This window comes from Exophiala dermatitidis (genome assembly GCF_000230625.1).
Source record: "Exophiala dermatitidis NIH/UT8656 unplaced genomic scaffold supercont1.5, whole genome shotgun sequence".
NCBI lineage: Eukaryota > Fungi > Ascomycota > Eurotiomycetes > Chaetothyriales > Herpotrichiellaceae > Exophiala > Exophiala dermatitidis.
Genome location: NW_008751650.1, coordinates 1616268 through 1628428, shown reverse-complemented (window position 1 = coordinate 1628428; position 12161 = coordinate 1616268). Strand labels below are relative to the sequence as shown.

Here is a 12161-nt window from a genome sequence, read left to right as displayed (position 1 = left end):
TATACCTGATGCCATCGACTCATCTTGGGCTAGATCTGTTGGCCTTGTGGTGTTGCTGGAGTAGATCACCCTCTGCTGTAGCACTGTCGCAGAATCTGCTGGTACCAGCCACTCACAGGGAGTCATGGAGAGTCTTGGGAGGATGCTTCTTGTGTTGTGTCCCGGCCTTTTAGTCACAAGGGGAGGGGCTGAGGTGTGCCTTTGCAAGATAAGGTAATGCCAGAATGCGGGTCATAATCCATGTGAGCCTAGGGCATCTGTCTTCTCCAATATGACTATCACACTGGCACGAGATGACTACCATGAGACTACCATTATCCTGTTCTCATGGGTGGGAACACAGCAGGATCTGAACACAACGCATCAGTAGCGTCAATGTACCCCAGATTCACGTGATGGCAACGCCAAGAGCTTGGGGCAGAAACAGCGCTAAGCCTAATTGGGCTGCGGCGGATTTGAGTTTATCCGCGACCTGATCGAGTTCACTTGTAACGTATCGGGACTCCATCGCGACGTGTACTTCAACAACCCTCTGTCTTTCGGAACCACGGCCATTCCTTCAACTTGTAGTGGTGAAGCACAGCAAGCCATGTCGGAAAGCATGGATGGCCGCGACCAGCCTGACGATGGTCCGAAAGCCAACTATCCTGTGCCTGGGGCATCAAGCTCGCAGTACTCCCAACCCTCATACCCTTTCCCTATCGACGCAGAGTTGACAATGCCGCCACACTATCCCGTGCCACAGTATGCGCGACAACTTGAGGATGCTGTTCCGAATGGCAATGCTATTGACAATGGTTCAGTGTCTGATCCAAACCTCAATCACCAAGGTGCAGACTCCAAAGAGACAACCACCGACCCAGCACTGGGAATGCCCTATCCATCCAATCAGCCGCCTCCGTCATTCGCGCCTCCCCCTACACGTGCCAATATCGATGAGTCGCCAGGGCAGACACAAAGCCCGCAGGCGGGTGACAAGAGAAAGAGATCAAAGACCTCCCGGGCTTGCGATGAGTGTCGGAGAAAGAAGGTATGTCTAGCATAGCACAAGTGAACATCGCGGACAAGGCCGACTGAATTGTGACTAGGTGCGATGTGATGCTCCCACTGAAGCAGATGGCACTCCAAAGACTTGCACCAACTGCCAGAAAGCCGGTGCCGTTTGTGAATTTGAGCGGAAACCAATGAAGCGAGGGCCTTCCAGAGGGTATGTATGATTCGTAAGCTTGTCGCATCAAGTTCACTAAATAGTTCATCAGCTATATTCGCGAATTGTCTGAACGTGTCGAACAAGTTGAGCAAGCACAAAAGCAGGTATTGCGCCAGTCCATGGATGCTGGCATGGGTGTCGGCTTCGGGCCTTACCCCGACACAATACTACCAGACGCAGCCACTTCCACAGCAAAGCGCGCCTCCTCGTTGAATGGTCATCCTCCATTTGCGCATTCGGACTTTCAGCGCGATCGAATCCCAAGCTCTGGTGCCTGGGGTCTCCAATCCTCTACTGCCTCTGAATCTCGTTCCCGCGATCGTACCAGTCTTGCTGTTGCGCCGGACCAAGCTATTCCTTCAGACCAATCCCTTCCTTCGGAGCTGCCTGAGTCCGAAAAAGCTGCCAACTGCGAGATAGTGCCCTGTAGCTGGTCGCCCTCCGAAGACTCGCCGTCCACAACACGTCGACGACTGTCTGTCAACTACGAGCATCCATTCAAAATGAAGCCCTCCTTTTTGGACAGATACTACAAACAGATCGACCCCTTGTTCCCTCTCCTGCCCGACGCCGACACTGTCGTCAGCCTCGTTACATCGGTTCCGAAACTCTCGAATGCTTTCGCCACTGTCGTTGAGATCTTTCCCTATGCTGTTGACAAGCCCGACATGGCTGTCGACGGTGATCAAGCAAACGGCACTTCCAACCAAGGCTCTGGTATAGCTGCCACTCGCCCGAGACGCGCGATTTCTGGGTACGAATTCCCCTACTACCGTAAACTGAAGGTCTTCTTGCTTTCTGAGACGCGCGGAAACCCAAAGAATCGAGGGGAGGATGAAAACCTGGTGGGCCTTTGGACACTCCTGCTCTTTGCGCTAAGCGCGGAGAGAGACATTGGAATGTTGGTGAACGCCAACATGGATGACGACGTAAGCAAGACATATGTGCTTCGATATTGTCTGCGTATCCTCGCTCGTCTGCGTCGAGACGAAACAGACGAAACAGCGAAGAGTTCGATCAAGGATCGAGAGCAATTTATGAGGATTGTGACTCAAGCTTACAACTGCGCCTGCGTCTTGGTTAGGTATCATTGTCTAAGTATCGGCGTTTCGATTCGGGATCTATTCCCAGAAAATGACGGACTCATAGTCGACCTTGACCGAGCCATTCCAGGAGTGTCCCCAGAAGCATCGTTCATCATGGCCTCGGCAAAGCTCATCAGTTATGTTCATCCTCTTCTCCGATACGACCCCGACGTACGATACAACGAGGTTGCTGCCGGCGCCAGGAAGGAGATAATCGAACCCTTGATTCAGGAGGTTCTCTGGAGGTTCGCAGCCCAACTGGACAAGCAAAATCCCATCGTGCAGCAAGTTACCAACTTCGTACGTTCCTTGCTGGCCCGAGTCGGTAATACTACACAGGTTGAATGGCCGATCACCGAGACAAATGAAAAAATGTTGGCAGGTCTTACCGCCGAGGCGGCGGCCGCCCAGGCTAGTCATCGCTACAATCCTCTCGAGGCTCCGGTCACGTCGGTCCTGGTCCTCACACTCTGTGAGATCCTGCGCCTCTGCAGCGTGAAAGGCTTCGCGAATATTGCTCAAAAATTCCTCGACGAAATCAAGCCCGTCATTCAAAACAAGTCACGCCTGTTCCACGAAACCTATGGCTACGAATGGTACTTCGCCACATGTGATCCCCGCGACGAAGAGAAGGTCGAAAAATATCGCATGAACCACTGGACGGACTGTTTGCTAAGAATCATCGACGAGACAGAGATCATAGCCCCGACGGTTCCGAGGGATAATGACCTAGATCACATTCGTGTGCCGGCTTTTCGGGAGACTGCAGCTACGGGTTGGGCCAACATTTTGGCGAACTACTGTCGCACCGCCTGAGCCTTGCAAGCCAAGAGTGCGGAAGGCGCAGGAAAACAGGCGGTCAGGATCTCGGTACCGATGCATCGGCGCCGGACTGCTTGATCAATTGTGATTAACATGACGATTATGGACCGGGCAACTGGAGCTCACACCGTGCTGGAAATGGAGATGGCGACACGCTGGGCATATCGCCAATGAGCTATGAATGAGTATGATGCTTTCAGTTAATGAAATGAGGGTTTGGGCGAACAGGGACAGACGTGTCTGGTGCAGTTACGGCCAACCGCGTCTTCCATATTGCACCCACGTCCAATCACCCACCACGCTTATGGCACAGAACCACAGCGGAAGGATTCCCTCCAGTGGGGAAAGGAAACGAAAATTGTACGATTAGATGACTTTCATTTTTTCGCGGATCGCTGGATCGATGTTCCCGGGGGTGAAGAAAGACTTCTGCCCAGCTTGCGCATGGTCTACCAGGTTGACCTTCAAGGCACAAACGTCAAGCGATCTCAGGTAGTTAGTGTAACTACTGCTGAAAATGGGAATCGAGTCCACCTAAGCTGCTTCCCAGCTACGAGTGTGTTAATAAAGTTGAGAGGGAGCTTCAATTGCTCTTCTAATAATATCATTGCAAACATGAGGAAATGTCTTGATTGTGTTCGCTTCTAGTCTCACGACACATACAAGTATATCGTTGTCCACAATCCCCTCCTGCCATATTATAATACGACGTGCCTTGATTTGTGACATGAATCCGGAGCTGGCCATAATGCGTGAGGGATGATCATGTCATAACAGTAACAGACGCATGAACAGGATATCCCATCTGTCGAGATAAGGGGCAAGTGGCAGGGACAGGGGCAAGGCTGAGGCAGCGCAAGAAAACTGCAGGTGGACACTCCACCGTACCACGAGTATCATCTGTGCTACTGCGGAACACTGACACATGCTGGTGTGGGGTTCCGCGGTCCACTGTCCAGTCTGCGGTTGAGGCCCCGTTCGTTTCTCCAAGCCCGAAGGACCGACCAAAAAAATCGACGATTTACAAAATACACAACATCAGTTTCTGCACGGCCATCTGACCCTGCCTACATTTGTGCCATTCCATGTTTCAACCGTCGCGGTCATGGAATCTAGCAGTTCGACTCTCCCGGCGCCAGGCGCGCCAGCACCGCAAACAGCCAACACACCCAGTGCCGCCGCCGTCACCTCCGCGGAATCGAAGTCACAACCACCGAGACCCGGTCCAGAGGCCGGGGACGCCGCGCAGCGAGTTCCTGACGCCGGCGGACATCGCGCGGGAGAAAGAGGATCTCGTCCGAAGAATTTTTCACGCAGAGGCGCCCACGGCAGTCGAGGAGATCGTCCAGGCAAGAGGAAGGATTTGGGGAGGACTGAATGGGCGTAAGTCGATACTTTTCTGTCTCTGCACCACAAACCCCTCAGGAACGCTGCCATTGTGCCTACCGGATCGAAAGACTGACACACATTTTGCTAAAGTAAGAACAAAGTAGACAAGCGGCAACGCAACGAAGATGAACAGGCGGCCAAGAAACGACGACTTGACGAGGGAAAAGCCGAATTGCCCATCTACGCGACCAAATTCAGCGAGGAGGATTTGGCCGCCGAGGCGCGGAAACCGAAAAAGAAGGTCGCTGTGCTGATTGGATATGCTGGGACGGGGTATCATGGAATGCAATTGTGAGTGTGGAACATAACACCAACTGGAAGGATTTTTCGTGGCGGGTTTATTTTACTGACTTGTTGCAGGACACACGATAAAAAGACCATCGAGGGAGACCTGTTCAAGGCCTTTGTGGCAGCAGGAGCTATTTCCAAAGCCAATGCCGACGACCCGAAAAAGTCGTCTTTTGTACGATGTGCACGTACAGACAAGGGTGTCCATGCCGCCGGCAATGTCATTTCGCTGAAATTGATCATTGAGGATCCCGACATTGTCAAGAAAATCAACGAGAATCTAACTCCCCAGATTCGAGTGTGGGGCTTCGAGCGGACAAACAATAGTTTCAGCTCGTATCAGGCTGTCGACTCGAGGATTTACGAGTATTTGATCCCCTCGCATAGCTTTCTGCCGCCGCATCCTAGTAGTTTCCTGGGAAGGAAACTAGAGGAATGGGCGGAGAAGAAGGGTGATTTGGATGAGTACAGAAAAAGACAGCAGGAGGTTGCTGGGTGGTGGGAGAAAGTCGACGAGGAAGTGATTAAGCCCATTCTGGCGGAATATGATGAAGATGTCAGAGATATCTTGGAGAGGGCGCTGTGGTTCAGGGGTGGTGACCTCGATGCTGCTAATGATAATGCCGACGTCAAGGAGTTGACGGAGACGAAGAACGAGAGCGATGTTAAGGACTCGGAAAAAACAGTCGATGTCGCCGCGTCAAAGGCCGAGATACAGAAATCTGAAAGCCACACCGCAGAGGTCGAACAGAACACATCCAAGATCAACCCGGAAAAGACAGTCGAGCAAACGACCGAGGACAAGACTGAAGATGCCGAAAAGGATCACCAGGCAACAGAAACTCAAGGCGCCCCAACTCAGTCCAAACCAGGACGAGCAGCAATTCTCCAAGAAGCAAGCAAACGAATCCGTCAAGCGTACATCAACGCCAAACGGTCGTACCGCATTCCGCCGGAGCGTCTCGCTCGAATCCAAGAGGCGCTCAACTACTACGTCGGCACGAAAAATTACCACAACTTCACGATCCAAAAGACATACCGGGACCCATCCTCCAAACGAGTCATCAAATCATTCAAAGTCAACCCGGATCCCATCCTCATTAATGGGACTGAATGGCTATCGATGAAAGTCCACGGCCAGAGTTTCATGATGCACCAGATCCGCAAGATGGTCGGCATGATCGCCCTAGTGGTCCGCTGCGGCTGCGATCCCCACCGCATTTACGAGGCCCTGGGGCCCGAGAATATTTCGATCCCAAAGGCCCCCAGTTTGGGTCTGTTGTTGGAGCGGCCCGTGTTCGACTCGTACAACAAGCGCGCCAAGGGCGACTTGGGCAAGGAAACCATTGATTTTGATAAGTATCGGGACGAAATGGATCGGTTCAAACAGGAGCAGATTTATGAGCGTATGTATCGCGATGAAGAGAGGGAGAATGTTTTTGGCAATTTCTTTAATCATATCGATGCCTTTCCGAGCGAGACGTTTCTGTTTGTCACTTCGGGTGGTATTGAGGCTACGAAGATCCCTTTGAAGGCTGGTGAGGTGGCGGCAGCAGCAGGAGGAGAAGCCATCCAGGGTGGTGACAATAGCGAGAGTCAGCAAGCCGGTCAATCGCGGTTGATTGATGTTGAGGGTGGCGATAGTGATGCTGAGGACGATGTTAGGGATAATCACGGCGATGAGGGATGATGGGAGGATTATCGTGAGCGGTGCACATCGCGAACGGTTGGTGTATACAGCCCATTGAGTATATCTCTGCTCCTTCTACGGGCGAAGAAGCAGGTCATGCACCGGTGGGGCAAAATAAAATAACACAAAAGACTCGGCATGATCAAAAGTAATGTAGGTGGCCAGTATTATATTGTGGTCATGATATACGTCTCCAAAAAGACTTTTGGAAAAGATCCCATAGATTTCACAGGACAAGAAAATAATGAACGACGGCTCGGACAATACAGGATTCTAATACATTCAATCATTGATAACTTATCTACTACCTAACCTATACGCCATGCCGGACACTGACTGACTGACCTAACCAAGCTGCTCCTGCTCCTAGTCCTACTCCTGCACTTGATGATTGAATTGCACTTTTGAGTATCCCCAATCCCTTAGCCCTCGATCTGGAAAGTGGTCCTGACGCCCATGGCAGCGAGTTCGACATCTAGATACCTCAAAACACCAGGGACATTGACGACGGTAGTGTTATCACCGCCGACAAACTTGCGACCCGCGCCGTCCTCCCAGACCGACAATTTGGGATCATCAAAGGTGGCAGGACGGGCACAGGCACGACACCGGACCATGCCACTGGGATCGACACGTTGGGCGGCGCGGGGTTTGTTGCTGTTACCACCGGCGAGAGCAAACTGGTTGGGGACCATCATGGTGGACAAGAAAGAACCGCAGGAGCGACAGACCCAAGCACGTTGCTTGTCGGAGCAATCCATAAGACGGTCCTGCAGCAAATAAGCGCAGCCGTGGGCGATGAGGGAGTCGCGCTCCATTTCGCCGACACGGATACCACCGCCTTTGCTACGGCCCTTGATGGGCTGGCCGTGCAAGGCGTTGACGGGACCCGTGGTCCGGACCTGGAACTTGTCGCTGACCATATGTCGCAAACGCTGATAGTAGACGACGCCGATGTATATGTCGGCGGCGAATTCTTTGCCCGTAACCCCGCTGTACAGCGGCTCATTGCCGTAGAAATTGTAGCCTGCCTGCCGGAGCTGCTCGCCGAAGAAATCGCCCGCCGTGTGGTCCTCGTCAAAGGAAAAGGGCGTACAGTCCTGCGCGAGACCATGCAGGGCGCCCGATTTCCCGGCCAGCGACTCGACGAACATGCCGATTGTCATTCGGGAGGGAAATGCGTGCGGGTTGATGATGACGTCGGGCTGGATCCCGCTCTCGCTGAACGGCATGTCTTGACTGGGCCACAGCATCGAACATACACCCTTCTGCCCGTGTCGTGATGAAAACTTGTCGCCGATGATGGGTCGTCGCGGAATCCGGTATTTGATGCTGATTGCCTGGCAGGGCTGGTCTCCCGTCTCGGTTCCAATCAATCGGATCTGGTCGATGTATGCTTCTTCCGCGTCCTTGTACTTGAAGTACTTTGTGTTACCGTCCAGGTTTTTCAGTTTGCCTTCCGACGGGTCAAACATGACGCTGTGGTATGCTAGAACCACCGACCCTTCGCTGACTTTCGTCCCCACGGCAGGTAACCCGTCTGGATCGAGGGTTTGGAGTACGGTCTCGGAAATGTTGGGGTCTCCTTCGGCAAATCCGAAGAGTGACTTGATTTCAGTCTTGGAGCGGCTCGATCGTGACTTTTCGTTCAATTCGTACACTTTGGTCTTGTAGATGACTCCGTCGCCGAAGCCACGCTCGTGTGCTGATTTGTTGATGATCATGGCGTCGTCCATGTCGTACCCTGTGTATGAAATCACCGCCACGACCGCGTTCATCCCGTTGGGGAAATTGTCCAGTCCGTACTCATTGTACAGCGGTGGCCGCACCACGGGTGTCTGTCCTGTCTGCAGGAGATATGCTTTGTTGTCCGTCCGACACATCATGTTGCTGGACGGGGTGCCCATCGCTTGCTTGCTCATCTGGCACTGGTACATGTTTCGGGGGGATTGGTTGAAGTCGGAAAACGGCGTCATGTTGGCCAAGATGGATAGGATGTTGGTCGGCTTGTACTCGATATGTGTCGTCAGGTTCGGGATGATGTCGGCGTCCACGCAGGCAATATTCATGTATTGCTGTTCGAAGGGTCCAACGTAGTCGAGTTTGTCTGACGCAATATATTTCACTGGCCGGAGCATGCGAGATGGGTCCGTGAAGAGGTAAAGGCCAGGATAGAGGCCTCCGTTGGAGGTAGGAACAAAGCCGATTTCGAGCTCGGTAGGGATGCCGTGCTCGCCGTTGACCTTCCAATGCCGCAAAAGTTGCGAGATCTCTTGCGCCCGCTTCACCGGACAATAGCCGAGTATTCGACCGTCCAGTTGAACCGACAGGCTGTTCTTGACGTCCATAGCAGGCACGGGCGAAAGCCCAAATTGACTGATGGCCTTTTCGACGCCTGTGGTATCTATTCTTTTGATTTGAACCATACATTGATGCGCAAGATGATTCAAAAGCCCACACGGCGAACCATCCGGTGTGTGAACGGGGCAAAGAAAGCCCCAGCTTTCCGGTAACAACTTTCGCACCGTGGTCGTCTTGAGCTGTGCAAAGAATGTACCTCTATGGATGCATCTGAAATGACTGATGAATCGGTAAAAGTTGATCTTTTCGGCCACGATCGTAAAGCCGGATGTCTGCGAGAGATCGAGGCCAGTTTGACTGACCAGGTTTCCAGTCGACAAGAAATATTCGAGTCTACCAGCCAGGTTCTCATTCGTCCTCCGCACGACCTTGGGCAGAAAATCGGTATCAAAGCTCGGATCGGCGAACGTGGCACCGTTCTTCATCCTGATCCACTCTCGAGCAGCTCCTCCAATGCTCACAAGCCAGTCATATATGCTTTCTTTCAAGATCATTCCATAGAGGAAGCCTCCCAGCAAGATCTCCTGATTGGACACGGCATCAGGGTTGTCAAGAGTACAGTCACCGGCGGCCAAAGCATATAATTTCCTAATCATGTAGAGAATCAGCTGGAATTTGTCGTTATTTTGAGCGGGAGTCACGTCCACATTGCCGAGATGTGGCAGGACAATCTTCCGCAAGAAATCCTCGCCCACTTTCTCGTCCGGCATGGTGATCGGATTGCCTAGCACAGGCCGGAACTTGTCACCCAGATAAGCCAATGTCTGAGCCCTCGTCTTCAGGTTGTATGCTTTGTATGTTCGCAGAAGAAGTTCGGTCCGATCAGACACAAACGAGCTTGGTGTAGTGGAGCCGGATGCAGTGCCGATGATGCCTTCGGCGATCTCGCGGTCGTTGGTCTCGACCAATGCCTTGAGGATCATAACCACAGGCACGAGGTATTCGTTTTTCCGCCACGAGAATCGGAAAGTGACATTTCCATCGGTCAAATAATGAAGAACATTGGTCTGCGAAGTTTGATCGGGTCGGACCGAACGGATCTGAATGCCGAATTTCGAGAACGTCGGGCCTCGTGCGGTGAAAGCATTACGAGCAATGGCCATTGGATAGTTTCGCCGGGAAGCGATCAACATGCGTATGAGCTTTTCGTTTCCGTTCACGATGAAGTAGCCACCCAATTCCTCCGATTCCTCTTTATGCCGCACCATCTCTGCAGGCGAGAACTTTTCCAGATGACACCTGTTTGAACGCAGCATGATGGGCATCTGGCCAACATCCCGAACGGACTCCTTCCAGTCTCCATTATTGATTCTGTATTGTAGCCTGAGTCTTAGCTTCCCTCGATAAGTGGCGTGTCGTTCTCGGCACTCGGCCGGGTAGATGTTTCGGTCCTGAATGCTGAATTTGTTGGACGGCGGCAGCACGGCCTTGTCGAGCATGACCTCGGTCACTCTGAGATCGAGCTTGTTCCGGTGGATTGTCTTGCTTGGATTGCGCAGGTCTCCATCCACAATGGTGTAGATTCCAATGTCCTTCAATCCAGCGTCAAGCAGCTTTTCGTCCCATAGTGCGTTGAATGACTCAATATGCGGCTTGACTGCAGCCTGAAGGGCCGGGAAGGCGCTGCGGTCCTTGGGCGTGTTCCTGAAGAGTTTGTGCCGTCGGACCGTGTCGTATTCGACAGACCATTTCGTGCTGGTCTTCGTCGTCGTGGACGACATGGCGGCGGTCTGACAGGGCGCGTTCGCAGCTGCTATAGTATCAGGCGTCGCCCTGGCCTATGCTTGTCCTCCGTACTTGGACAACGCCGCGCTGCTCCTGTCGCTGAAAAGATTGAATGTCCACTGCGGGCGAAGGCATCTGCAAGAGACAACGAAAAAGTTTCTGGCTCTTATCGATAAGGGCAATGGCATGGGCTTGAAGTGGCTAGCTCAGAATCTGCCGTCGCCGCTTTTACACAACCGACTCCAAGAAACAACAACTCCGTTCAAGTTCCGCAAGACAACTTGCAATTGCTACAGTTCTTGTGGTTGATGCAGGATTAAACCCCTTTATTTAGCTATCATTTCCACATCAACTTCATTTCAAACCCTACAAAACGATCATTGACACCCCAGCCCTATTGTTCTCCGTCTCAACAGCTTAGGCACCACGGCATGTTCCGAGGCATCCATATCGATGAGCTCGTACGAGATATTCCCACGCCAATACAACATACGACAGAGCCTCAAGCTCTGGACCTGAGGAAACACCCTTGGTAAGGCTTCTCCGAGACTTCTCATTCTCGCACGTTCCTGGCGAAAGTTTCGGTACAGGATGGCCATTCCGGCCGCGGGGGTCGCAGTGGCGGCCGTCGTCGCGACAAGTCTGTTATGCGACGGTTTGGACAAGGGCGTCGTGAAATAAAATTCGACTTCATTTAGATTGGGCAATTCCGTGGCCCGGCCCACTCTCTCGATCAACAGATGCAAGTATCCTCGTGTGCCAAGTCAAACAGCTCGTACGACAGTTTTTGCGTCAACTGGTACCGAATCCGGGTAATGTTGTCGCTCAGGAGTGGATGCAGAAGCAGGGCTCGCAGGTCGCAAACGGCAGCTCCCGAAAGCGACGACATGTGCGGCACCGCGCGAGGAGGGATGGCGCAGAGCGTGAGCGAAATATCGCGCGCCTGCGGAAATATCGACAAAAGTCGAGACAGCAGCCGATCTGGAGCGAGGGGAAGATAGATCTTGGCTTTCAAGCGACGCTCAGGCGTGAGGCTGGATGTTGTCTGTTCTGCCATTGGGATGCCGATTTCGAGTCGGCGCACCAGCTTGCGGTGCGGCAGCCGTGATGGCCGTGTCAGGCATCCGGGCTGGGCATAGAGGACCACTTTGGCCCGCAGGTACATGAGTCGCACGGCTTCGGCGTGGATCTGTCGGCACACCAGCAGGATGGATGGACATGCCAGCGTCTTTGCTCGGTCTAGTTCGACCCAGGACTGTTTCGGACTCAGGTAGATGTACCGTTCTAGCGGTTGCAGCACATAGGTGAGGATCGTTTGCCGTACTTCCACAGGGAGGTCCAGAAAGCGACTGTGTGGGATTGCCTCGGGCTGTTTGTCTTTGATTTTCATCCTCTACCGCTGATATGCTGTAGAATGAATAAGCGAACTAAGTCATGCTGGAGGGAAGAAGACTCAGAGGCGACTTGTGCGGGCAACACGAGGAGTAGGCCAATAGTGTCCAAGCAGGAGTGTTACTACTGAGAGGACCGAATGCCTAAGGTAGATAGGCTGAAGGGTGGCTGTGTTGGGTAGGTCGGTGTTTATTCAAAT

General features: G+C 52.8%; 4 protein-coding genes across 5 annotated transcripts; 2 read left to right on the top strand and 2 right to left on the bottom strand.

The window, feature by feature from the left end:
- Positions 1 to 429: 429 nt before the first annotated feature.
- Positions 430 to 3740, top strand: HMPREF1120_06167 (uncharacterized protein). Its single transcript, XM_009160366.1, has 3 exons — positions 430 to 1030; positions 1089 to 1207; positions 1260 to 3740. The coding sequence occupies exons 1-3, from the start codon at positions 590 to 592 to the stop codon at positions 3109 to 3111; spliced, it is 2412 nt and encodes an 803-aa protein (XP_009158614.1). The 5' UTR covers positions 430 to 589; the 3' UTR covers positions 3112 to 3740.
- Positions 3741 to 4078: 338 nt separating this feature from the next.
- Positions 4079 to 6773, top strand: HMPREF1120_06166. 2 transcript variants are annotated; one of them, XM_009160364.1, is made up of 3 exons: positions 4079 to 4500; positions 4611 to 4797; positions 4867 to 6773. In XM_009160364.1, the coding sequence occupies exons 1-3, from the start codon at positions 4203 to 4205 to the stop codon at positions 6482 to 6484; spliced, it is 2103 nt and encodes a 700-aa protein (XP_009158612.1). In that variant the 5' UTR covers positions 4079 to 4202; the 3' UTR covers positions 6485 to 6773. The 2 variants fall into 2 exon arrangements, with proteins under 2 accessions (XP_009158612.1, XP_009158613.1); XM_009160365.1 differs by having other exon boundaries at positions 4597 to 4797.
- A 133-nt stretch (positions 6774 to 6906) lies between these two features.
- On the bottom strand, positions 6907 to 10566 carry HMPREF1120_06165 (DNA-directed RNA polymerase I subunit RPA2; the record flags this gene model as incomplete). The annotated part of the gene is made up of 1 exon (XM_009160363.1): positions 6907 to 10566. The coding sequence occupies one exon, from the start codon at positions 10564 to 10566 to the stop codon at positions 6907 to 6909; it is 3660 nt and encodes a 1219-aa protein (XP_009158611.1).
- Positions 10567 to 11303: 737 nt separating this feature from the next.
- Positions 11304 to 11960, bottom strand: HMPREF1120_06164 (uncharacterized protein; the record flags this gene model as incomplete). The annotated part of the gene is made up of 1 exon (XM_009160362.1): positions 11304 to 11960. One exon carries the CDS (start codon positions 11958 to 11960, stop codon positions 11304 to 11306), a length of 657 nt encoding a protein of 218 aa, XP_009158610.1.
- Positions 11961 to 12161: the final 201 nt, after the last annotated feature.

Excerpts from the sequence above, each read along its gene's own strand:
- HMPREF1120_06167 (XM_009160366.1), top strand. The coding sequence starts at position 590 with ATGTCGGAAAGCATGGATGGCCGCGACCAGCCTGACGATGGTCCGAAA. Across the intron at positions 1,031-1,088 it reads ATGAGTGTCGGAGAAAGAAG|GTGCGATGTGATGCTCCCAC; the intron begins GTATGTCTAGCA and ends AATTGTGACTAG. Across the intron at positions 1,208-1,259 it reads AAGCGAGGGCCTTCCAGAGG|CTATATTCGCGAATTGTCTG; the intron begins GTATGTATGATT and ends ATAGTTCATCAG.
- HMPREF1120_06166 (XM_009160364.1), top strand. The coding sequence starts at position 4,203 with ATGTTTCAACCGTCGCGGTCATGGAATCTAGCAGTTCGACTCTCCCGG. Across the intron at positions 4,501-4,610 it reads TTGGGGAGGACTGAATGGGC|ACAAGCGGCAACGCAACGAA; the intron begins GTAAGTCGATAC and ends AGAACAAAGTAG. Across the intron at positions 4,798-4,866 it reads GGGTATCATGGAATGCAATT|GACACACGATAAAAAGACCA; the intron begins GTGAGTGTGGAA and ends GACTTGTTGCAG.